The sequence below is a fragment of the Ammospiza nelsoni genome, chromosome 11 (genome assembly GCF_027579445.1).
Source record: "Ammospiza nelsoni isolate bAmmNel1 chromosome 11, bAmmNel1.pri, whole genome shotgun sequence".
Lineage (NCBI taxonomy): Eukaryota > Metazoa > Chordata > Aves > Passeriformes > Passerellidae > Ammospiza > Ammospiza nelsoni.
Window position 1 is genome coordinate 14,532,648 of NC_080643.1, and position 26,130 is coordinate 14,558,777.

Here is a 26,130-nt window from a genome sequence, read left to right on the forward strand (position 1 = left end):
TTCTGAGAATGGCAGGGTGCTTCAGTACATGCTTAAACAACTGGTGACTTCCAGCTGATGGTTTTGCCTTAATTTGGGATTGTATCTCCCCCCCACATGGCTATTTGTGATACTTTAACAGATCCCCGGTGGGAGGGAGCCTCACAGCACACACGTGAGTGTGCCAGGAGGGGGAAGTGCCAGGCTGGCTCCTTCCAGCCACAAGAGTCCCTGCAAAGAGTGGCTGCTCAGAGGCAGTGAAAGCCACTACAGCAGTGCCAGACGTGCCTGCACCTGCAAGCAGTTCAGTGCTCTGCCTGACTTTGTGCCAATACTGACCTCTGAGCAAAGGCACTCACCCAGAGAATTTACTTCCCCCTGTTCAAAGCAGGCCTTTGCTATTTACCAAAGCATTAAATAAGATAGGCCTGTTACACCCAATTGCTAAGGTTCCAGAAGGGTTGCATGGGCAGTACTGATGCCATCCCACAAGGACTTCTCTCAGAGACATGAACTATTATATTGCTTGCTGCCAGTTTTTACAGCCAGAGCCCACCTGCAATGGTGAACACACCTTCCTTTTCCAGCCCCTGCCAATCCACCACCTTGGTGTTCTGTCAGGTAGTCAGAAAATAGCACTTAATGCATTAGCACCTTTTCCCTCAGTGTAGTCAATGCCAGAAGGGGAATGCTTGTGCACAAACTACAAAGGAAGAAGAGAGTAGCAGAGAGAGACAGCCATTCTAAACCCATTCTAAATGCCTGCCTCCCAAAACATGGGTGCAAGCTGCTTATAAGCAGCACTTCTCAAGGTGCTTAAGTATTATTGGGCATGTAGAACTATCCCTGCATGCTTTCAGGAAGATGTCCCAGAGAAGCTATTTTCTCTTTTCATAATAAATACACCCCATGCAGGAAGCGCTAGTGAAGTTCTTTGGGCATAGTCATTGGACAAGCAGTAGTTCAGCTGCGGGGCACAAAGCTGTAGAGCACTGTTTTATTCCATCAAATGCCATCCCACCCCCTGAGACATCAGTTCCAATTCTGGAAGGGACACAGAGAAGCACACAAACACAACAGGGCATCATGGCTCTTGAACTTTATTTTCAGAGCGTAGTGCTTCAACTACAATTAAAATACTTGAGCAATTAAAAAATGTTACTGACTCCATACTAGAGCTGGACAACAACTGACACTGCTGCTCTCATGCACTGACAGATACTAGTTTGCTCATGCCACTGAAGTAGGCTCGTTCTCTTTCACTCATCACTTCAAAATGCAGGGGTCGTCGACAGAAGTTGCATTCAGCTGAGGAGTGTGGTTTCAGCTCTAGACCAACATCCTTCCATGTAGCCAGCAGTTTTTCTGTTAAGAAAAGTTTATCAAGATCAAAGCTTAAGACTGAATTGCTTTAGAGAAGCAGCAGAAGTTTCAGCATATTTATTCTCCTAACAAGTAAGCAGGGATAATAGGATTACACTCTGACACAATCTACCTCTTGAAACAACTGGGCTGCAACTAAGTCTCAGCTATCCTCACAACACCTCTCCTGACAGGATCAAGGAGGATCTACTTTCTCTGAACAGATCCATGTTTAAGACAAGTTAACAGCTCAGCTGAGGACAGCTGAGTTTGGAATCCATGTAGCATGTGACGATTGGTTTGCACAATGCATGAGAAGAGCCCTGGCTGGGCTGCAGTGGCCTTGCAACTCTGATCCAAGTCACAGTGCACTGACCTTCACACCTCACACTCCAAGCAGGGAAGTGTGCAGGATGTGCTGCAGCAGTGGAAACAGGCTATCCAGCTCACGACATCTAAAACTTAAGTGCTTCCCAAAGTAAAAAGACTGCACAGACAGGAAGGATCTTCAGTGCCCTGATGCAGGAGTCCACTCACCGATAAAATAACTCATCATCTGGGGGGTGTGGTGAGGTGTAGGGGCGATTCGGAGCAGCTCCTCTCCACGGGGAACCGTTGGGTAGTTGATGGCTTGGACGTAGATGCTGTGCTGGCTCATCAGCTTGTCACAGATCTCTGTATTTTTAGCAGCATCTGCAACCTGAAGTTCACAATTTTAAGTTACAAGAGCAACCAAAAGAATGAGAGTTGGTAAAATTGTCAGCCCAACTTAGCAAGATCTAAGAATCCAACAGGGCTGGTAAGTAACGTGTAGGTCAGAAAAAAAGGCTAAAGGTCTGTGTTGTATACGGATCAGACTTTTTCAATAGCTCTCAAAGATGGTTGACATCATTATGGCAAAATATATGTGTATGCCAGAAAAAAAGGCTAAAAGTCTGTGTTGGGCATAAGAACACCACTGCAGCCTGGGCAGGTAGCTGTTTACGACCCAAATCTTTTAGCTTGTTAGCAGTTTCCTTATTTTCTGTATACTGTTAGTGTATGAAACCCATGGTCTTTCTCCCTTTATTTTATATTTACACCAGACTTAAGGCAGGCTCCTGGCACACCACTGCTGAGCAACAGGGTGAGTTTGAATTTTGTGAAGGCAGTAACTAATGGTACATGTAACTAATGGTATGTATGAAACCCACAGTCTTTCTCCCTCTGTTTTATATTTACACCAGACTTAAGCTTAAGCCATACTCCTGGCACACCACCACTGAGCAACAAGGTGGGCTTGAACTTTGTGAAGGCAGTAACTAATGGTACATGTAACTAATGTACCTGATGGTACAGTGTGCTCACAGACAGCAAAATGGGCACCGCATCCCTGTGTTAACAGCACCCCCAGCGCTCACCCTGATGGGAATGATGTGGCTGGGGCAGTGCACCACGGGCAGCCCCGCATCCATCAGCATCTGCCTCATGAGCTTGACGTTGCGCTGGTGCTGGCGGCGCAGCGCCTGGCCCTCGGCGCCCTTGAGCGTGCGCACCGACTCCAGCGCCCCGGCCAGCAGCATGGGCGGCAGCGACGTGGTGAAGATGAACCCGGCCGCGTACGAGCGAACCGTGTCGATCAGGGAGCTCGTGCTGGAGATGTAGCCTCCCACACAGCCAAATGCTTTGCCTGAAGGAGAAAGTAAAAAGGTAAGTGATTGGATTTATTCTTTCCACCTATTGAAAAGCTCCAAGGCTTCACGTCGTTCCACTTGGGAGGAATGGGTTATTCTGACCACACATGTAATGTGGTCATGGTATGTGCCAGCTCCCCACCCAGTAATCTTGTATTTACTCAGCACATGGTACAGCTTTGTTTTTAAGCTAATCTTGATAATGTGGATCTAGCTGCTGCACAGGAAGGACAGTTCATGCCTCTATCAAATACACAAGTTTTGATTTTGGGGAAGACCTTCCAAGCCAAATCATCAAGCAAGGACTTGAACAGTGACCCCAGGTGATCAACACTAAGTCTCTCAGCAGATTTAAAATAATCTGTTTCAGAGATGCTAGAAATAGCCTGTGATCCTAAGGAGCACACAAGGCTGTTACTGTGATTGTGCAGTTGATACCAGGCCTTCTTTCCAAATGTTTGGAGTGCAGAACACAGCCATAGACAGAATTAGGATGTCTGGTGAACATTTCTGTTCCTATTAAGCTGTAACCCAGGACTTTAAGTTCCAAAGAGCATGAACTTTTCTAGTAAATTTTATTTATGTTTTAAAAGGTGTTTAAAAAACCTTTCAAATTACAGCAGTAAACTTACTCCTTAGCCTGCATTCTACTCAGATAATAGCAGTTGCTTCAGTACTTGCCAAATCTCTTTACGTAACTCCCCATCTCAGGTTTCTAGATTAGGAGCACTCCATTTCACATAAAGGAACTAAGTACGACTAAATATAGAGAACTGCTCTACTAGCATTCTCACCTGAATTTCTTCTTGAGTTGTATAACATGCCACTGGAGGACTTTTTGCTAGCTTGCTTAAAAGAAAACCCATACAAAGCTACCATAACAATTTCTAAGGCAGTGTAAGTAGCTTAACAGAAGCTTTTCAAACTGTGGGGCACACTTAAATCCCTTGGGCTTTCTGAAAAATCCTAGGCCCCAGCAGCCCTTAACAAGTTCATTTGACTAGACTGATTTTGAGCTAACCCAGTTAATTGGGCAGCTCAGCAGCTTTGCAGCCTCAGCTCCTGCAGGAGTGCCAGGCTGTGCATACCCAGCGTTCCAGAGATGATGTCCATCTTGTGCATGACTCCGTCCCGGTCTCCTATCCCGCCTCCTCGGGCTCCGTACAGCCCCACAGCGTGCACCTCATCCACAAAGGTGATGGCCCCGTGCTCGTGGGCCACATCACACAGCTCCTCCAGAGGACAAACAGCACCTAGAAACCAAAGCAGTGACTGGCAGTTCAGGATTTTCTGTACGACTGGATAAACTCCAGAAGTACCCCCAGACAACCCCTACAGAACTGTACACTTTGAGACCTAAAACAGATGATCTGAGGACTAACTGCCCCAGAAACAGAGAAGAGGCTTTGATGTCAGCTTACCATCCATGGAGTGAACAGTTTCAAATGCAACAATTTTAGGGGTGGATGGATCAGACTTTTTCAATAGCTCTCGGAGATGGTTGACATCGTTATGGCGAAATATATGTTTTGGCACCCTGCTGTTACAGATCCCCTGGATCATGGAGGCATGGTTTCCAGAATCAGAGTAGATCTCACAGCCTGAGGAAACAGGTTACAGCCCAGTTACATTAGGAGTAAGTATAGAAAGCATTAACTGATTCTTAGCATTGCATTATGTATGGCAAGAGTTCAGGAAACAAGGGTAGCTTGTTCTTGAAAGTAATGCTCTTGATCAAAAGAGCAAGTTACAGATCATGAAGCAAGAATATTTGAGGTTTATTTTAGGCATTCAAATTAACACAAATGAGAGCTTGAGACAATAGTTATCTAACTATCCTAACTTCTGAAGTGAGAGAGAAGTTCATCCCTTCCAGTGGGAAGACAGTAAATTCTGCTGTCTCATTTTCAGGTAGAGTTTAACCACAAGAATAGAAGACTCAGTTTATGTAATTCCTCCAGCAGTTGCCAGCTCACAAATCTCAATCTCAATATGTTGATAGTATCATTTGTACTGAACATAACTTGAATATGATATTAAAACCAGCAAACCACACTCTGCAAATGGATTAGGGTGAATCCTCACTTTGGACAGCTTTTTGTGAAACATACTCCCAACAGCCTGGGGCAAGGCTGTGTTTTTGTGGCAACACAGGTGCAGTTTGAGATCTCACCTGGCAGCATTTTAGCTAGAGTGAAGAGAGTGGAGTCATTGGCTACAAAGCAAGATGAGAACAACAGTGCTGCATCTTTTCCATGAAGATCCGCTAGTTCTTTTTCCAAGTCGACATGAAATTTACTTGTTCCTGATATGTTTCTGGTACCTCCTGCTCCAGCACCATGTTGTTTCAGTGTTTCCCTAAAGAAGGCCCAAGAGAGGATTTAGCATTGCTGTGGGACACACAGAAGAGTAAAGGATCATTGCTGAAAACATTCTGGTACATAATCAGGACTGTTCTAAAAAACTGGCAGCAAAAAGCAGCTGCTGGGTCTTGGAGCAACCTGCACACTCAGGAGTCCAGCAAGGTCAGATATCAGTGGCCAAGCACAGCTGCAATATACCATCCAGTTTATCTGGTAACATTTGGGGCTTTTAGAGAAGATCCAAGGAGCACAATCAGTGACCAATACACACAGTGTAGCCCTGGATCTGAACACTAAGGGACCACTCAAGAAACAAGTGTAACCTTAACTGCACACCAAGAATCACATCAGAAGCAACTTATGTCCCGCAGTATAGAAATCGGTTTTTCAGAAGCCTTGCCAGAGAACACAGTTTGAAAACCCCTCTTAAGAGCACAGCAGCACTCACATCACTGCTCCACAGACACGAGGGTGGCGGCTCATGCCCAGGTAGTCATTGCTGCACCACACAGACACCTCCTTCTTGGTGATCAGGGAGTCGGTGTAGTCGTCTGCCATGGGGAAGATCTGTGCCTTACGGTTCACGGTCTTGAACACCCGGTAGGTGTGATCCTTCTTCTTCTCATCTATCTTCTTCTCAAAGAACTGATCATACTGGAAGGTGGAGACAGCTGAAAGGAGACAGACACTTCAGCACACAGGAAATAATCACAACAGACCAGGCCTCTGGGGGTTTTCCAGACATTCTTACATTTTGGCAAGTTATCCTGAAGCAGATGAGAGACGCTTTCTGGTTTTTGCTTCAGCATAATATCCTTAAACTTCTCGAGCAAGCCACTCTGCTCTGCTCCCTCAGCCTCAATCTTTCTCACTGTGGAAGTACTTGGTATTTTGGCAAATTCTGTACCTACAGATATTGTAATAAATTCCAGTGAGCTTGTTTGGTTTGAAACAGTGAAGTAGGTTGAATTCAGCAAAGCAAACATTTTAAGTAAAACCAACATTTCAATCTTTAGGAAGTACATGTCCAAAACCCCATGTTGATCCTGCTAGGATGAACTGTTTTATTTGCTTACAAATTTGCCTTTCACAAGACAGAAGGATTAGCCTTGCTAATCAATCACCGTACAACAGGCAATTTCCTTATAATGTATTTGGTTCATCATGACTCAGAGAATCACACTATACAGCTACAGCACTCATCTGAAAGGATTGCTACACACCTAACTGAAAGCAGAGCTCTAGTCAGCTGCTTCCTTTTTGCTCTGTTAGCACAGATTTTTTTTTAAACTATGCCACAGAAGGCAATCAGGAAAGTAAAATAAGCCTTCTGAGACAGGCAGCAAGGCTTTACTGACACTGCTCAGAAGATCCTTCCTCTGAAGGACAGCCCTTCCACACTACCGCTGCAAGCTAGCCAACACCCTTTAGTTCCATAAACAGAAAAAAACACCCCAAAACCATTTGCCTGCTTTCAAGCTTGGATTTGTGCTGGTACTTGCCTGGTGTCTTGACACTTTGCTCCAGCTTTAAATATAAAGCCTTTGTCTAAACCAGCACCGTGGCAAAGCTCTCTACAGATCTAAGCATCGGCTTGGGTGCGAGTGTACCAGCCTGACTCACACATCTAGAGCCAGCCAGCACATCAAAATACAGCTCACGGTATTCCCACATCAGAACCACCCAGGGAAGCCCTGCACAATGTCACAGGTATGTCACTAACACCTACATTCTCCAGCAGCTTCTCCCTGCAGTCTCCCCTAATACCAGCTGCATCACTTCAGTGGTGCCTGTCAGACCAGGAATGCTCCACATCCGAGAAGGCACCAGAAGCTCTTGGGAGGAATCACTGCTTCAGTGCACAGAGAACGTACCTTTCCTGTCAGCCTGCACTTCCTGCACATCCTCCTGCAGCTCCAGGCTGGCTTTGCAGAAAACATTGCTCTTCTTGTGGTTCATCTGAGCTGCCAGGAATGGGCATTTGGTACCTGTACTCTGGTTACTGCTGGCAGGTGGGTGGCCAGCAGGAAGCTGGGCTCCATCTGCATTCTGCTGGGCCGCTTCTTTGACATTCTTGGCCTCTGAGATGGGGGCAGAGAAGGGAAAATATGTCAACTTCATCATTTTAATACACTGGTTTCAGTTTCTTGATCCATTTCTTTTGGAATTAATTTGGCAGGACCCATTCAGAACTATTTAACTGAGCAGTCACATTTTATTTATACAAGCACAAAATGCCAGTAACACCCAAGGGACATCTGAGTTAAGACGCTAGATCTAGCACTGTACCCTTTGAGGGGCAGAAATATCTCTTTCACTCCCAACGGGAATATTTAAGGAAAGACTGGATATGGCAGTAAAGGCCATGGTTTAGTAGACATGGCAGTGTTCAGCCATAGGCTGGACTCGACCTCAGAGGTCTTTTCTAACCTAACAGTGATTCTGCGACCTTCTTTCGAGGACTTTCTGAGATTCTTCAGCCGTGCAGCTTCCTCTGCTGCAAGCCTCAGCTCCTTCCCCTGAGTGCCTGGGGAAGAATTCCCCAAGGAATATTCCCGGGTGGCATGAAGGGCCACCGTACCGTGACAAACACCGCTCCGAGACCCAGGAACGCGGATCCCACCCGGGGCTTGCCGCAGGACGCCCCAACAGGCCGGTCCCTGATTCATACCACGGTCACAAATTTCATTACCGCGGACATTTCCAGGATTAAGCAACCCCTGCCTACTCCAGAAGTTTTCCCCCGTGACATGCAATGTCTGTGTTATTTTTTCCCCCCTCAGGGACCCTCGGCTCGCTCCCCGGCCGTACTCACCGCGGCGGCCCGCGGGGGTCTCCTCCTCCGCCTGCTGCCCGCGGGCGGCGGACGTGGCGAGGGCGCGGGCGGCCGGCGGGGCCGCCTCCATCATGCGCGGGCAGTGCTGGGCGTACAGCAGCAGCGACGGCCCAGCCTTCTGCAGGAATGCCTGGGACACACGGGCCAGGAACGGGCAGCGCCGCACGACCGCCTCCATCCTCGCTATCGGACGGGACACCGGAGGTGACGGCAAAGCGACACTGGTGACGAGAAGGCGACACAGCGCTGTGCTCTCGCACTGCCGCCTTTATAGAGCCGGGGGGGCGCGGCGGGGCTGCGCAGGCGCGGGGAGGGGCCGGGGGCGGTGCCCGGCGGCTCTGGGCTGTGCTGGGGTGTGAGGGGCTGGAGGTGGAATGAGGGTACGGGGGGGGAAAGCTTTGAGGGAATGGACGTGTCCCGAGAACAGGGAGAGATCTCCGGGGGTCGTGAGAGACTGGAGGCATCCTGAGCATGTGGAGAGGCGCAGGGGTTCGTAAGGGGCTGCAGGCGTCCTGAGTATAGGGAGAGACCCCCGGGGGTCGTGACGGACTGAAGGAGTCCTGAGGACAGGGAGAGACCCCAGGGGTCGTGAGGGGCTGCAGGCGTCTCGAAGACAGGGAGAGACCCCAGGGGTCGTGAGGGACTGAAGGAGTCCTGAGGACAGGGAGAGACCCCAGGGGTCGTGAGGGGCTGCAGGCGTCTCGAAGACAGGGAGAGACCCCAGGGGTCGTGAGGGGCTGCAGGCGTCCCGAGGACAGGGAGAGACCCCCGGGGATCGTGAGGGGCTGCAGGCGTCCAGACCCCCGGGGGTCGTGAAGGCTGGAGCGGGTGTGGGCGCCATGGGGTAATAGGGGCGCTGTGAGGGTGAGCGGGAGGCTGAGCCGCTCTCGCAGCGCTGTGAGGGCACGGAGGGGGTTTGGGTAGGTTTTGGGGGTTTGCCGGGGGTCTGTGAGGGGATGGGGCAGCCGGCTCTGAGCGGGGGCTGTGTGGGCATGGCCCGCACGGGAAGCGCTGCTCCGGGTTTCCCCAGAGCCCCAGGCTGTGCAGTGCCTGTTTCCCAGAAGGTTTGGGCTCCCTCGCCCCAGGACAGGAGACTCGGGGTCACCCCAGCGCGCGCGTTCGTGGGAAAAGGCGAGCTCTGGGTCAGCTGCACTGGGGGAAATCCAGCGCTGCTGGGACGCGTCTCGGTGTCTTGTTCCTAAATGCCCCTCTGACTCCCTGCAGAACCCGTGCCTGGGGCTTAGGTAGTGGTGGTGGGATCCTGAACTCCTCTCACTTTTCCTACAGCTGGTATTAATTTAACAGCTCCTCTGTGGGTGATGCTCAGACTTTCACCATTGCATTTTTGCCAGGTTTTGAAGGGAAGAACAACAGCAACAAGTAAAACAGTACCCTTCATTCTCTGGTTTGCAATGGACGTTAAAGCTTGTGTGCTTACAAGAATATTTGGTGGGGAGAGTAATGGTAAAAGGAGTTCTTCTTACGTGTGTGGCCATTCAAACAACAGTAGTGCTACTTCCTGTAAGCGCTGACTGCTCAAGTGTGGAAAGAATGGAGAAGGAAAAACGACAACACATTTTTTTCCCCTCATCTTGTGAAACAATTTCACGGAAGACAGGATTTGGGTAGAGAGCCAAGAGCTGCCTTGGGTGCTTTGGGGCAGGAGTGGGTTTTGTTAACAGGTGTGGAGTTTGGAGGAGAGCTTTCTTAAAGGTCACTCCTGGCTCTTACCTTGCATGAAGTCACGTTGTTAGTTATTAGAAGGTGCTCATGTAGCATTACTAGAGAAGTACAAAGCCTGTATAGGACTGTGGCTGCTGAACACAAATTTGACTTTAAAAAACACTTCTTTAGCATTTAGGTACTGCAGATTAATCTTTAATCTGGGGGACAACCAGCAAGGTATTTGCCTGACCCTCTTTTATTCAGCACTGACTTGCTTTGAGGATGCTGCATGCAGTTTGTAAACTTTGGGATCTGAGTAAGTTGTTCAGGAAGAAAACCTCTTAGTCAAATGTCAGATTTGATGTCAGCTCCAGTGTGTTACTAAGCTCTGAGGCAGGAAATGGGACAGAGTTCTGCCCTCATATACTACTTACAAAGCCCTGAAAAAGTTAGCTGGGGTTGTACAAGGCAGGGTGTGGGATTTGGGTTTTAGTAGGGCTTTAGTAGGAATGTTTTAAGCACAGTTCACTTCTCGCTTATTAGAAATTTAAGACAGTGTTATATAAGAAGTCTCAATGCTCAGATCTTAACTCAGTATTTGTCGGTGTAATGCATAATTGGTGTCATTACACCAGATATGTGCTAGTTTTAATTTGTTCTGTAGATAAATTATTAAAGTAGGGCAGTGGTATTTGACCTCAGCCTCTGAAGCAGTTATGATAGCAGGAGTCCTGGTCATTTGGTAATACCAGGATAGTGTTTTGAATTATTAGTTCAGTTGCTCATTAAGAATTTATTTTGGTTTTTTTTTTTTCCCCTCCCACAACTGTGTTTTGGGTAGTGTTACATGCCTCAAGCATTTAGCAAAATAGTAAGTTTAAAGGCACCTGATCTGTGTTTCAGATTATTGCTGTCCCTGTTTCCTGGAACATCAGCATTTGACTCTCTACCCTGAAGTTTTGTATCACATCAGTTATTCTAAAGATTGAGGGAACATTGCAGCATTCTAACTTGTGGATACCTGGCAAGTGTCCTTAGAGCACAGTTCATGTGTCTGGGCCTAAGGGACCACTCCTGTGCTCCTGGGGTTAATTGCAGTTTTAGCAGCAGAAATCAAGTCCCATAAGCTTGATTTATAGTGTGTTGTGAGTGTTTTTCTTTCTCCTCCTATTTTCCCTTAACAATTGTCCATGATCCTTAGCTCAGAGGGAATGTGAGTTGCTGTAAGAGGCACCAGAGAGAGGTGTTGAGCAAATGAGCACAAATCTGCTGCAAGAGGCTGCAGAGCTTGTCTGCCTGGACATCTGCCACAGCAGGTTAGATCCCTCAGAAATCTGCTAATCCTCCTTTATCCTGGTAATGTGAACAGCAGCATCCTGCCATGGTGTGGGGCTGAGGGATTGTGTGTTAGTCTGCTTGGTTGCAGGAATGCAGAGGCTGCTGGGTTTGTGTTCAGCAGTGCATGTGAAGCCTGAAGTGCATCTGCTTTTTACACAGACATCATTCAAGGCTGGCAGCTGAGACACCGTGACCTTGGCTATGACATGGAGATCTCCAAATGGAGCAGAACTCAGCTTTCCTGTCAGACTCCTCTCCAATCTGTGCTGTTCATCACACACTCCAACAACTCTTCTTTTGAAGCTTGATTTTGGTGAATTTATTTAACCTTGTGCATGACGGGAATTGCGCAGAGCCGCGGAATGACGTTAACTTGACCCTCATCTTGGAGGGTGAGGAAGGAACTGTCCTTGTCAGTGCACAGAGCTGGCTGCAGCTCTGGGAGCAGCAGAGCAGGGGAAAGTCAGGAAAAGGGGGTCTTGTCAACTGCTCTGCCAGTGTCCTTCCTCCCTTTGGAAACACTGCCAGAGCTTACGCGTTGGAGGTGAAGTATATACTAATAAAGATGCTGTTAATTAAAATTTCTTAGGGCTTCAGTGGATTAATTAAACGGTGTTTAAGGATGTTAATTGTGGCAGTGTATTACTGCCATCCTACAGGGCTCAGGAGAAACAAATGCTGTTTGCCACACTGCAGGAGGAGCACAGTGTGCAGCAGGAGGGAACAGGGGCCCATCCTGAGAGAGGAAAATCAGGCTTAGACCAGAGAGAGGCATCAGGTACAGCAGGCAAGGGAGAAGGAATGGCTGCTTGGCACTATGGAAAGGGCAGGGGAACATGTAATAAAGGAGGAAAAGGTGGCCTGACAAAATGTAGCTCAGAAGGTATTTCCTTGCTGAACCTATGTTTTGGAGCAGCCTTTACAGAGACCAGATGGATTGAGCACAGGAAGACCAATCTGCCTGAAAGGCTCCTGTGTTGCTGTGGCAGAGGAAGAGAAGGGAAGACTCTTGGCTATCCTGAGAGCCTCTGCTGATTTAAGTTTCCTAAAGCCCATTCTGTTCTGATGATTTGTCAATTTCTTAGCTCAATAAAAGTTAAGGGAAAACAAGGTTAAATTCCAGCAGTTTGAGTAGAGGGTGAGAAGCCACAGGAAGTGCTTCCCACAGAGGAAATTGAAATGGGGAAAAATCCCTTGCCATAAGATCATGTTAATGTCTGCAGATGTCCCTGAAGAGTTGCTGGTGAGGATGGTCTCTTTCCATGTTGCTGGTTTACATGTAGGGTCAGGTGTAAGTTACAGTTACCTTGAATACTTCTCTCCCATCCCTCTTCTCTCAAGCATGTTTGTACCAGCATTCCTGGAAGCAGAACTGGGTTCACAGGTTTGTAGCATTCATCTCCCCTTGCACTTGTCTACAGGTAGCTCCTTTCATAAAATTTTCATGAAATTTATGCTTTAAAGAGAGCATTTACATACTTAGCAGAAAAGCAAGGGTCAGAGCCCTTCTGCCTTCAGCCTGTTCAAATGAAAGGCTGTAACTGCACCATAATTAGCAACATCTAATCCCTTTTGCCCACTTCTGAAGTCAGGACTGTGCATATTCCTAATATTTTCCCATCCTGTCAGTGTCAGAGAGGGCAAGCCAGAAAAACAATTCCCCCTCCCCATGCACAAACCCTTGCCTATATTGAGATCTGAAATTTCTGAGGGAGTGGGTGTGATCCTGACATCTGGATTTAATCCAGACTCAGATTCCAGGCTTCATCTGAGAACTTCCACCTCCGGCCCTGAGACCAGCAGTTCTTAGAGAGGATTTAGTTTATTTACCTTTTAAGGCAAAATTGGAGGCCTGTTCTAGCAGCTGCATAGTGACAGTTCTTCCCATGGTGGATTTCTTTAACACGTTTCCTGATTTGGAGCCAGTGTCTTCTTTACGTGACAGAACAGGAAATCTCATTCCTTTCTAGGACCCTCTGAGCAGCAGAGACTTGGAGCAAGCTGGAGGAGCTGCTGGATGCTGAGGCTGGTGTTGTGGAGTGGCAGAGCAGCACCCCTGCCTCACTGACACAGGCCAGGCAAGATCCGTACCCATCTCATACAAACGAGTGTGAGTTGTTTTGTTCCCTGCTGTAATGGATCTCCTCAAATCCATGGGCTGCTGGTGGGCCCTCCCAAGGCTGTTGGGTCAGGACACTTTTCCTGTCTGCCAGGAGTTGCCCACTGCTGCAGAGGAGTTTGGTTTCCTGGCAAAGTCCCATCACAGGGGGTGAGTCAGGCTCAGTCTGGGCAGTGGAAGCTGTTGCCACCCTCATACAAGGTACCTTGCTGTCCCACTGAAGGGCACCACCCCACACTGCTGCTGCAGTCCACAGCCCAGCTGATTAACACATCCACCAGTGGCTTATCCTAAGTCCAGAATATCTCCCTGATGTCTGTCCAGTTGCTTCAGATGTGGAAAATCACATAATAATTTTTTTAATCTTTCATTGTTGAGTTTGTCTTGCTTTGTGCAGCACATAGCCCAAAATGATACACTAATCCTTCCAGCTACTGTGTGCTTTGCTGCACTTGCCATGACTTGCTTCCACACCCTCATTTCTTCCTCTCTCCCACAGTTTTCCTCCTTCTCTTAGAAAGAACCAGTAGACACCAACCAGTATACTTTTAGTTATGGTTATTGAAGTTATTCAGCCTGTCATTTTTCTTGCATATCTCAGCCCTCACTTCTCACTAAGTACTCAGTCAGAGACAGCACCTTCTACATCCAGTTTAGGAGCTCTACTCAAAGAGAGCAGAAATACCTTAGAAAATGTGAATTCAAGTGGTTCCTATATTGAAGGTGTGAGAGGATGGGAAAAGGACTTGGATTTTTAGTCAGAGCTCTTTATAGAAATAGAATGGAGTTTTCCAATAAATATTTAAATAGATAGTCTGCTTCTCTATTGGAAGGGCAGCTGTCAGAGGAGAGAAGTGTGAGTCTCTTCTTCGAATTTAAGTGCTTTAGGCCCAGAAAGGCACTCAAGTCATGCTTATGTAGCAAAGCATCTTTGCTATAGCAAGTATCTCTAGTGAGAGCCCTGAGTCTTGCTCATACCTGTGCTACTGTGGGCTTTGGCAGACAGGTGGAAGTCAAAGCAGAAGGGGAATTGTCCAAGTCTTTGAAAACAAGAAATCAACCCACAGCAGTGAAAAATGCTGTGCTGGAGCCTATGGGCTCTCTCCCGTAAAGCAATGTCAATGTTAGGTGTTTTCTGCCAAGAAGATTGCTAGAAAGCAAGAAGCAGACCTTGTTCTCTCCCTCTTGTCCTCTAAAAACATGCTGGTGTTGGCTGGGATAGAGTTGGTGTTCTTCATAGCAGCTTGTGTAGTCTGTGCTTTGGATTTCTGATGAAAACAGCGATGATAACAGAGGGACATTTCAGTCATTGCTGAGCAGGGCTTGTGCAGTGTCAAGGGCTTTTCTGTTTCTCACACTGCCCTGCCAGCAAGTAGGCTGGGGGCATGCAGAAGTTGGGAGGGGACAACCCAAACTGAGCATATTCCACACTATATGACATCAAAATCAGCAGTTAAATTGGGAGGGTTGAGGTTGGCTGGGGCTGTCATAGCTCAGGGACTAGCAGGACATCAGTCAGTTGGTGGTAAGCAATTGTTTTCTTTTGCATCACTTGTTTTCTCTCTTACTTTTGTCCTCTTTTTTACTTATTAAACTGACTTTATCTCAAGCCACAAATTTTTACACTTTCACCCTTCTGATTATCTCCCCCATCTGAGAGAAAAGGGGGACTAAGTATGGGCTGTGTGGGGATTTGGTGCCTACTGGTGTTAAATCATGACCAAAAATCATCTCTCTGTCTTGTCTGCCTGTCCCATGGGCCTGCCATGGACACCTGAGAAGGCAGTAGCATAATAAAACTGCCCTCACTTCTTTCCAGTCACCATAGACTCAGATTGTTACAGGAAGTGAAATCCTTTGTATAAATTGATGTCCTTTTTTTTGTCAAAATGAAGATTCCCTGACTGGACAGTTTTTAATCAGTACTATTTCCTGCAGCCTGTACATGCTGCCTTTCTGTTCCCAGGTGTAGCAATACAAGTAAGATTGCCTTTTCAGCCTGGGAGTAGGGGTAAAGGCATCCAGTGAAGTCCTAGTACACCTACTAGTGTACTAGTCACATTACACCTGCTAGTAAGGCTTGTTGTTGTTGTTGTTTGTCTCAGCAAAGGTTTGTAATTCTTTTACACATCTGGTAATACAATTTCTGCTGCAAAGGTCAGTGAAATCCAGTGAGGTAAGGAGAAGCATTTCAGAATGAAGTACCTGCTGATGACGTGAGAAGGTGGGGGAAGATCCTGCTCCTGGCTAGAGCCAAGCTGGGCGTTTCTGTGTAGGTGTTATCCCATGAACGAGTACCCAGTGAGGCAACAGAACTCTGCTAGCTGGGTGCCTTTTCTCCTTATCCAGTCATTCCATAGCATTACATATTGCTGGCTGTGAGACAGTTTTAAGAACTGTTTTGGAGAAAGCAAGCAGTAACAGAGTAAAGTGTAAAGTGGCTTCATCTTTCATTGTTTCCATCAATGGCTAGGGAAATGTTATAGTTGTAGAATTAGTTGTCATAGTTAATATTGGATGCTAGAGTTGTACAGTCAGAGTTAGCTCCTTGCAAGGCATAATCCAAAGGATTGAGGCAAAGTGGCCAAGCAGTAGAGCAGAAGGATGCCTCACATTTAAGTAGAGGTTTTGCAGACATGAAAATAGCATGAGAGTGTGTGGAGTGTGTGGTAACAGGGGGTATAAAACCTCACAGAGCCAAACTCTCCTGTGAGTGGAACACCACAGCCTGTGTATACACCAGGAAAGGTGGAAGAATGAGCTTACAGCCTTCTTGGAGTCCAGATCCAGATGCTTCCAGCTCCCAGTGTGCATTCTGCCCATGGCATTTGCTGTGCTGTTTTGCAATAGCTCCTGTTGCTTAACCTATGAGATGCAAGACATGCTATTCCTCCTTATGCACTGAAGATTACAGATAGAGGGTGGTGATAAGTTATTGAAATGAGAAGAGTGTCAGCTATAGGGAAGAAGGGGCCTTGTGCTGAAACATTAAGGGAGGAAATTAGCACACTGTATCTCCAAATCTGAACTTGAAAGCTGCAGATCAGAGAAACTCTGTGACGTATTGAGATTATTGGAGTATGCAAGGCTTCCATTTCTTGTTTGCTTTGGTACTGAACCTTCCCAAAAGCTGCCAAGTGCTCTGTGTGCCCTGTCTTACAAACAGCCTCAGTCATGCAAAGCTCTGACTCCACTTCCAAGGCTCCCAGGCTGCTCTGCCTGCCAAGAGGCACAGGCAGTACCAGGAGCAACGAGGATGCCAGGACAGCTGGATTGGGAGGTTTCTTGGGGTACTGTGACCCTGCTGGCAGCTTTGTCTGCACTGGTTTACTAGACCTGATGGTTCTGCAGCTGCTTTGAACATCATTCCAGCTGAGATCTGTTGGACTAGAGGACTCAAAGGAGTGAGCTGTCTCTGGCTTGGTGTGCTGAGCAAACCTAGTTGTGTTGTGTTGGCTTGGGGTGGTGGTAGTGGTGGGAAAATATGGTGCTCTTCTGCCTCCAGGAGATGTGGTAAAGAACTCTGAGCTTTTAAGGTCTTCTTTTCAGGAATCTCTCTGCTTAATTGGGGGTTAGGCATGTGCTCTCTCTTGGAAATGCATCTTGTCCCAGCCCTGGGCAAAGATGAAAACTGATTCTAGAGAATGTCCTAGAAAGAGATGGAAGTGCAAACATTACATAACAAAAAGGTTGAGAGGGGTCAGCTGAGACATTAAGATTGAATTGGCAAAAATACAAACCCAAGGTTAAATAATTGTCTTTACCCATTGCTGGCTTAGCACTAGTGATTGACCTGTGTGCTGTGGTTTTATAGAGAGCTCTGATAATCTTATGGATATATACATTAGATAATTTAGGCTCTTCACACTTTCAACCCAGAAATTCCTGCAGACATCCCTCAAGCTTTTAGGAAAACTGGGGTGTAGTTCTGATGATTCAGTTTTGTACTCCTTATCTTTTTCTTTAAAGACCTTTAGTCTTGAAAAGTCTGTGCTTCAAAGTTTAATTTGAAAAGGCAATTCAGAATTCAGGTTCTCAAAAAGGTGCATTGTGTTTTCACTGTGAAGTTTAATAATGCATTAATTACAAAATAAAAATAATTCTATGTTACTCCAGGTGACCTGTTGTGAGACACCCTCTCTAGGCACTGGTAAGGATGATTGATCACATGGGGAGGAAGCACTGAGTGAGGGGTGGTGGCTCTTGTGGAGACAGAACTCAGGGCAAAGGATAACTGGTGGTTCTCCAGCCCTCAGTAGCACCAGACAAATTTCAAATTAGCTCCACTGCACAAGGCTCTTGCTGGCCACAAGTGGCTGAACTGTTTTCCCAAAAGCCCTGATGGCAGTTTTATATTTCCTTGTAGTTCTTTGGCACTTTGAAGTCTGCAAATACAGCACATAATGATGGATTATTACAGTGTTTAACGAGTAGAGGTGTGGTTGGGTTGCTTTGCAATGTTTTTCCACAGCCCATTCACTACTTTAAGGTTAGTTCTTCTGTCTCTGATGGAGTGTGCTGAGCAATCTCTGTGTCTAGGTGGGTGTGAAGTTGGGTTTTTTTCTCAAGCTGAATTTTGAGGCAACAATACCTTGCAAGGAGTAATTTTGGGGAGAGATGCCATGCTAGGCCATGCACACTTATTGGCCAGGCTCTGATATGGAGCAAATGTTCATCCTCTCCAAATGTTTATCCTCTCCAACCTGCAGCAAGAACGAGCTACAGTAGTGGAGGGTGTGGTGCCTGAGAAGGGGACAGCCACCATTTCAACCACAAAACAGGAGCCAACAGTTCCAACAAGTGAGGATGGGCAAACCTTCTGGATCTTTGTGCTCTCTAGTGCTGAAATCCAGAGGGATCTTCAGGGCTTGTGTAACACCTGGCCTTGCACTTGGGTTGGAAGAGGCAGAGAGGAGGCTGCTGCTTAGCACAGCAAACAGCTTCACTGTTCTTTGGGGGATATGATGGGGGCAAGCTCTGAGTGCACTTGTGAGCCTTTGAGGCCATGGATTGCTCTGTGAGAGCTGTGCTCTCTGTACTTCTCTCTTGGAAAGGTGCTAATCTTTCCTGTGTTTCCTTCAGCTTTGTTCCCAAAACTGCCTGCCTCCTCCACAGTAAAAACTCTGTCAGGATTATTTACCATGAAGAACACTGAGATTTTGAGCAAGTAATTGAAATTTAAAGCTCTAATTACAAGAGCAAATAAACTAGAGATGCTTCCTGAGCTCATATTTTAATTAGAAGAAGTGATTTCAGTGCATCCTTCCCCAAGTCCTGGCACTGTCTCTTGGGTTTGATAGCCAGTGACCCAGTTTTCATGGACTGATCTCACTGTAGTGCAGTCCCTCACCCAGCTGCACTTGGATCAGGGAGAACAGTGCATGTCTACAGGGATGGTGCATATACTGTGAATTTGATTGCTCTGCTTTTCAAAGTTTCCTTGGGTAGAAATACTGTTTTATGTTTACTTGGCAGCTTTTCTCCTTTCTAGTTGTCCTGGTTTAATTGTCTGTTCCCTGGCATGCTGTCAGTTGTTCATGTTGGGGAATACAATGCCTTTGGGGGTGGTGGTGAGCACAAGTGACACTTTAATAAAGGTCCCCAGAGACATGGCTTTAGTACTAAGCTGCCCCCCTCTCCCAACAGTTGTCAGTGTAGAGCTTATTAGTCATCCATCTCTCCTCTGAAACACTATTTTTAATGTTTCTGTTCTGTGCTGAGTCCTCAAAAGCTCTGTTAGGTGTTGCTGTTTTTGCTGACAGTGGCTGCTTTTTAATTGCTCAGGTAGCAAAAGCAGGGCTTGAAAACTCAATCAACATTATCCTGTCTTATCTCCCTGTCACCAGTGGATTTCAGCAGATCAAGATATTTGTATGGATCATGTGTAGAGGCAAAACACAACCAGCTGTAGAGGCCAGGGCAGGTGACATTTACCTAGACTGCTCTCGCAGTGCCAGCCATCCATGGCCTTGCCCTGTCAGTCTCTGCTCCCTGTTGGCAGATGTGCTCTCCACTGTCATGGGCAGGATCAGCTCTTTCTGCCAAGTGAACAGCCTGGCTTTGCCAGCAAGTGACCTCTCCCACTGCCAGCTGCAGTGTCAGGCCCTTTTCTCCTCTGGCCTTGATGCCCCTCTGCAGCACCCAGGGCTGTGACTGCCTGTGTGCAAGCTGAGGCAGCCCAAGCAGAGCAGCTGGTATCTTTTAGATTCCCCCAGAGTTGTGGGAAGTGACTTGGGACAGCACACCCCACCCAGCACAGGGATGTGCAGAGGAGAAGAGCAGGACTGCAGGTGGAGCACAGCCCAGGGATCCAGGATTCAGCTGTCCATCAGGATTTGGTACAGCTCCTCTGCTGGAGCCTCATGTCTGCCTGCCCTGGTCTGTTTTCAATCTCATCACTCTCCTGTGTCATGGATTATGTCAGTGTGGTTTGGGCAGGGGTTTGTGAACAGGCTCTGGGTTGCTGTCACTTCCTCAGGGGACATGGCAGGAGCCTGGTGTGTCTGCTGGTTAAAAGCTTGGCAGGGAGCAGGCTTGGCAAAGCAGATGCTGCTTGGCTTGGGTCTGGCATAACCCCTGGCCTGCTTTTTTGCTTAATGAGCCACCTTATCTGTCATGTTCCTCATGGCAGATGGGGAATCTTCAGGATTAATTAAGGATCATAACTGTGACCTAGTTACCAGACTTGCACTATTGTCACTGGAGCTCTCTGAGCCATCAGGCTGTCTGAGAGAGCTTCTTACCCTTTCCTTCTCTGGTTACTTTCTCTGTGTGTCCTTCTGGGACTGACTCTGAGCCCCAGGCAGGATCTCATTACATTAATTTCTCTAATAGATGCCTGCTTTACCCGTGGGTAGGTAATTCTCTGCTTCCTGCTTGCAGTGCCTCAGTTGGTGTGGGGATTGGATATGCTGACATAGACCTTTCACAGGGCTGTCTCCTGTTTGGGAGCAGGGGAAGGATTGGCTGCAAGATGAGGGAGGATGGTGCTGGAGACAACATCCTGAGACAGTCCAGTTCCATGCTGTCCACCTTAAACCATATGGATACTGGAAGGTTATCCCAGGGCCTCTCTTCTCTTTGCTCAAATCTTTCTCATTTCTAGCTTGTGCTTTATTGTGGCAAACTCTTAGGGATGTTCCCCTTATGAGGAAGCAGCAACGATGACTAGAGCTTGAGAAGTAAACTGAATTCAAGCTCTTCTAACCCTGCTTTCACCTGCCAGATTTTCAGGTAGAGCACTGTTCCAGCTGGTACTGTCTGAGCCCTGTGTTCCTGTGCTCTGCAGACCTGCTACAGCCCAATCCCTCCTTCTGCTGGGGGGAGGGCTTTGCACCACAGGGACCTCTTGTTCTCTCCCCCCTGTTGCTGCTGGTTTGATGGGAGCTCGCCTTGCCCACGGGACTGAGTCCCACACAGCCGGGCCACTGCATGAGCTCCCAGCCTCGTGCTCAGGGATGCACATGGCCTCTGTACTGCTCATGTGAGGGAGGTTTGTGTTCCTGAAGCTCCCCTCAGTCCCCCATGGAGCTTTAACCAGCCTGATGTTCTGCTCAGGGTCTGTCCATAGCCCCAGAATCCCAGCAGCTCCTGCTGGTTTTGCACAGAGGAGCATGAAGGAGGCTGTGGAGTGGGACCCCAGGGAAGCAGCACTTTGTCCTCAGGAGCCCACCTGGAGGGGGAGCTGCCTGGCTTTTCTCCTCTGCCTCAAAAACATCTCTCATGTTCCAGTGACCTGCTTATTATGTAGGTCAGCATCAACAGGAAAAGAGAAACAATTTCAAAAGTAGGAGAAATCCAGCATGAATCCTCCACACAGCAGTTCCTTCCAGAAAAGCAAGGAAAGTTTTCCTGGAGGAGGTGGCAGGCAGTGTGGCCTGTGGTTCTTCCACCCAGCCAGGGCAGAGCAGCTGGAGAGGGAAAGCTCTGAGGCTGTAGGGATGTGTGATACCCTGAAAGCAAGCACAGTGCCATGTGATGGGGAAACAGTGCCTTAAATTAGGCAATAGGAACTTGACTTGGGTGGGTTGTTTGTGCTTTATTGACTTCCTTGGGCTTGGTTTGGGTAAAGAGGAGGCAGTTTCTGCTGGTCTGCTTGGTCATGTGTCTGCACAGCACACACTGGTGCCATGTTGCTGGAGGAGCATGTCCCTGCTGGGACACAGTTGTCCTGCCAGGGTGAAAAAGGGGACACAGAACAAGCAAATGCCTTTGGATGCCAAAAGTAAAACTGGGACCTCAACCAAAATTCATCTCAGTGTTTGCTGGTGCCATTACTCTGGGGCTGCTCCACTATGCTTGTAGCAGAGCTGACACCTTGTGATACCCACTGAGGAAAGAGAAAGTCCTTAGCATAAACTCCTGACTGTAACCTAAGCAAGGGACAAGTTGCTCTGTGCACAAGAGGTTTGGTGAGGTCCAACTTCAGTTGTACTTGCCACTGACGCAGTAAATCTTAGCATCCCTCATTATGCTCACTTCTCTCTCAAATCACCTACTGAATATCAGCTTGGGGGGAGACACCCTGTGCCCTGGCTAATTCTCACTTGAGAATGTGTGTGTGTGTGTTCTTGCTGGCCAGCCAGCAGGCAGTTGAGAGAGCTGCAGCTTTCTCTTGGCAGGAGCAGGAATGTAGCTCCCCTCTCTCCCTTCTCACTATGGAATTTCTCTTCCCCTTCAAATATGTAGAAACACCATGTTTTTGAGACAGCTGAGTTTGACAGAAGAAGCTAAAACCACTCAAAGACTTCACTCATAATCAAGGTGAGGCAACACAATCTTGTAATTGTACAATGAGATTTCAGTATGCTGCATTTTTGGTGATGAAAAGGTGTGTGGGCAGGTGGGTTGTGCAGTGAGCAGAAGGCTCTGCCTGCATCTGCCTTGCTGTTTGCTGGGTCCCCTCCCCATTCACCCGGCCTAAAGCTGTCTGTCTGAGGCCTCTCCAGCTGCAGGAGGCTCCTGGCACCACCTCTTGTGCTTGAGGGTGCACTGACAGGTTCTTACAGAGCTGCTCACTCTGTTTCAAATACAGCCTCCTGCAGCCTTTGCTCCTTGCTTTATACCAGCATCTGCTGTGCTGGCTTGATAAAGCATATCTGTCTGTGACTGGACTGTCCTTTCTCTTCAGTGGCTTGATCCTGGTGGTTTCTATTTAGTATTTGAAGAGCTCTCTGCAGATCCCAGCTCTCCCATTGTCTCACCCAGGGGCAGGCAGTCCTTGCCCATCACACCATGGTAGTCTGGAGAAGTCAATGCAGGAAGCAGCACAGCAGTGACATTTTGAACAGAATGATGTTTTTTCAGCTGCAGTAACAGGACATCTCCCATGCTTTGTGCACTCACATGGAGCAGAGCATTAAGGCAGCAGGCATGTGTCTTAGCTGGAGGCACTGCCAGTGCACTGCACGCAGCTTGGAAGTCTCAGTCAAGATGTAGGATTAGGGTACATTCCTAGCACAAGATTTTCTGACTTAGCAGGGGATGGGTGCCCTGTGGCTGGGATTGTCACACTGGCTTGGTGGGTCCTTGCACAATGAGGCTGCTGTGTGCTGGAGACAGCAGAGTGCTGGAGCTGTCATGTACTTGCGGTGAGAGTGTTGAGGATGGCTTGTTATCTGTGCTTGGAGGAAGGATTTGATTAGAAACTGTCTCATAAATGTGTGGTTATTGAATGAGCTGCTCCTTTAATATGTATGAGCCATCTCCACATACGTGACAAGTGCATCTGTCCTGGGCAGGCAGCTGCTCTAAAGGAAAGCAGATGAGTTTTCCTCATCACAAGCCTTTTCTCATCAAGCTTTTTCTAAATTGCTCCCTGCATGGAGCAATTCTACAACAATATTAAACACAGCAGCAGGGGTGAGTCAAGCAGATCTTGTCAAAGCTGCCCTATTTTTTCTCTTTTTGGTTTTATTATAAATTGAATTCACTGTGCCACAGGGAACAGTGCTGTTCTCAGCATGATTGGTAGCAACAAATAGCCACCCAGGAAAAATATGTATTGTGTGGTAACTGAGAAGAACCTCCTGTTCCCAACATCTCCAGCCTATCTGGGGTTTGTTGCCATGAGATTGTGGAGCTGAACTGAAAGATGATTGGGCTGTGAGAAAATCCTTTTAGCCACTGGTTAGCTGAGCTTACTTATCTGTGTCTCATTGTCTATAGAAGTTGGTGAGACCATAAATTTAGCAAGATGGAGTGTCCAGCTCATGTTCTTAAATGGAAAACAAGGCAACCTGGTGTTGGAACCAACAGTGATGCTTTTGTGAGGGAAACTTGGGTGTTACTGTCCAGACATAAACCAGTCCTGAGGTGCTGGAGGCCAGGTATGCAGGAAGTCTGTGGTTCTTGCACCTCTTTGGGAAGTGTTTGGTGTTGGTCTGGATAAGAGATGAGGTGAGGTGGCCCTTGGACTTGGCATGGAGGCCTTGACAGCACTCTGCCTGGCCTGGGGCTCTGCATAGCTTTCTGTTGCGAGAGCACATCTCCCATTTGCTCAACTTTGCTTTGCTAATATCAAGATAAGTCTTGGTGTTGTTCAATGTAGGTTTTTGCCCAAACCATGAACAGCAGTTAAACAGTTACTGTAGCCTCAGATGTTGTAAAACTTGTGGGCAGTGGGTGAGCTGTACTGGAACATGCAGGGTCTTTGAAGCAAACACCAGCCTGAGTCTTGGATAATTACTTGGGCTGCTAGCAAGTAGTTGTCCCACCAGTTACTTGTCTTGGAAGCTTCAGTTGTCCTGTGGATGAAACAACTACTAATTTGAATTAATGTTAAAGTAAAGGGTGCCTGAAGAAATAAACCACAGTGGCTGTTTGTGTGGCAGTGGGTTCTCTGCAGCCTGGGGTTGTTCTTTCCTGCACACCCCAACTTGCCAATGCTCAGATCTTGGCCTCCACCTCCAGGGTGGTGCAGTGACCCCAGCACAGACCTGGCCTGCCCAGGGCAGGAATGAGTGAGGAGCACAGCTGGGCCCTGCTGGGCAAGACAGGGAGGACTTGGAGATGAGTGTGCACCTCTGGGTGCAGGCTGAGGGAGGTAAGGAGGCAAGAGGAGGCTGCAGGAACCTCAATGCAATGGTCTTAGCATGCCTCTTCTCTTTCTGCAGCTGCAAAAGAGGCCCTTGCAGCCTCTGTGTGTCCCTGCACAGCCTTGCCCAGACCCTGCTGGGTAAAGCAGGCAGGACATCCTCCCTAGGAGGTGATTTAATTACAACCAGACAAAGCCTCAGGGATCACAGCCTCCAGTAAGCCTCTGCCATCTCTGGTTGCTCAGCCCAGTGGAGTGGGACTGTGCAGGGAACTGGTTTCACAGCTCTCTTGTGCTGGGTGAGATCGTGCTGTGGGGACAGAAAACAGCCCAGTGTCCCAGCATGAATGAGGCATCCATTCACAGCCAGCCTCTCCAGCAGTACCAGGCAGTCCTGCACGGAGATGGGCTGCAGGGATAAAGAACTGACTCTCCTCTTGTGACAGGGGGGTTCATGCCAGGCAGTTGTGGCTGTTGGTGAGAGGAGAAGGAGACTTGGACTGAAGAACTTCCCTGTGCTCTGGCTGTTCAGGGCTGAAGATCATGAGTGTCCAAGTGCTTTGGTTTGGAGGTTCAGGCTACATCTCTAAGAATTGAGGAGATGAGCCTACAAACAAGAATCTTCTGATTCAGTGCCTTTTCAGATTTGGTTTTGCAATTCTCTTTTGCTTTAAAGGATTTTTGCCAGGATAGGATATGATTGCTCTTGGCTTCCTTTTCCATTTGTTTCAAGCTGAACTCTGTGAGGGCACAGTGCTGTTCTGGGGTTGTGCTGACTGCCTGCCAGCACCTTTGAACGTGGTGGCCTTGCTGCAGTTCAGTGAAAAGCTCAAAGAACAGTAAAGCTTTTAAAGGTTCCTAAGAGAGCTCAGAAAGCCAGTTGATAGAGACCTTGCCATCCACTGACCAAGAAACAGGCTGTAGCAGACTTGAACTGTGGTGGCCATGAGGAAAAAAATCAAACCAGAAACCAATTATCCAAATACTAAATCCATGAGGGACCTGGTTTCCTTAGGTCTGCTCTGAGGGAGCTCTTTGCATGGCAGAGGAAACAAAATCTCTCACCAAGTAGAAACTAAATGAGTGGAAAATAATTTCTGGATTGCTTGCAGCTATCTGCCAGTAGTATAAGGCAGGAAAAGGTTAAACATTAATTTCTATTTATCTCTTCTCTACTTTTTTTTTCACTTGCCCAGTGCTAATTCAGTGTGGCAGTCTGGAGGGTGGATGGCACACACAGTGCTGGGGAAAGAGGTGCTTTTGGGTGAGGATATAGTGGGAATGTTCACCTTTGGGGCATATCCTGCCAGGCCAGGGCTGCTGTTGCCAGTTAGGCCAAATGTCACTGAGCTGTTGGGGCAGGGGTTTGGCCTTGGCAGCCAGGGTTGCTGTGCTGTGGAGTTGCCTTGCTGCAGCCAGGCCCGTTCTGTGCTGTGTGCCTGGATAGATGAGAACGTGAGGACTTAGCCTGGGCTATAACCCCTGCCCTGGGTTTCTCCAAGCCTGTCATTGTGAGTCATTATTTGTTTATTTACAAAGTGCACACAAATGATATCAATACAGAGTCAGTCTGTTACAGACACTGCTGTTTGGACATCAGGCTGTGTTTGCAGAGCACAGGCAGAGCAGTTGCACAATCTATGTAAGTAGTCAACCATTCCTAAGAAAACCACTCAGATATCTCAGGTTTTCTACCTGATCAATTGCTTGAGCCCAATGACCTGACTCTATGCTTGCTTTTACAATGTAGAGGGTTTGAT

At 47.7% G+C, this 26,130-nt stretch overlaps 1 protein-coding gene across 1 annotated transcript; it reads right to left on the reverse strand.

The window, feature by feature from the left end:
• Nucleotides 1-1,063: 1,063 nt before the first annotated feature.
• ALAS1 (5'-aminolevulinate synthase 1) lies at nucleotides 1,064-8,449 on the reverse strand. The gene is made up of 10 exons (XM_059480100.1): nucleotides 8,193-8,449; nucleotides 7,252-7,458; nucleotides 6,129-6,284; nucleotides 5,826-6,048; nucleotides 5,188-5,372; nucleotides 4,436-4,615; nucleotides 4,103-4,267; nucleotides 2,742-3,010; nucleotides 1,879-2,041; nucleotides 1,064-1,344 (listed from the first exon to the last, which is right to left on the reverse strand). Exons 1-10 carry the CDS (start codon nucleotides 8,389-8,391, stop codon nucleotides 1,184-1,186), a joined length of 1,908 nt encoding a protein of 635 aa, XP_059336083.1. The 5' UTR covers nucleotides 8,392-8,449; the 3' UTR covers nucleotides 1,064-1,183.
• Between the last annotated feature and the right edge of the window lie 17,681 nt (nucleotides 8,450-26,130).

Bases quoted from the DNA above. Each gene is read 5' to 3' on its own strand.
- ALAS1 (XM_059480100.1), bottom strand. From the start codon at position 8,391: ATGGAGGCGGTCGTGCGGCGCTGCCCGTTCCTGGCCCGTGTGTCCCAG. The intron at 3,011-4,102 runs GTATGCACAGCC...TTTCTCCTTCAG, and splicing joins CATCATCTCTGGAACGCTGG to GCAAAGCATTTGGCTGTGTG. The intron at 2,042-2,741 runs GTGAGCGCTGGG...TGTGAACTTCAG, and splicing joins GCCACATCATTCCCATCAGG to GTTGCAGATGCTGCTAAAAA.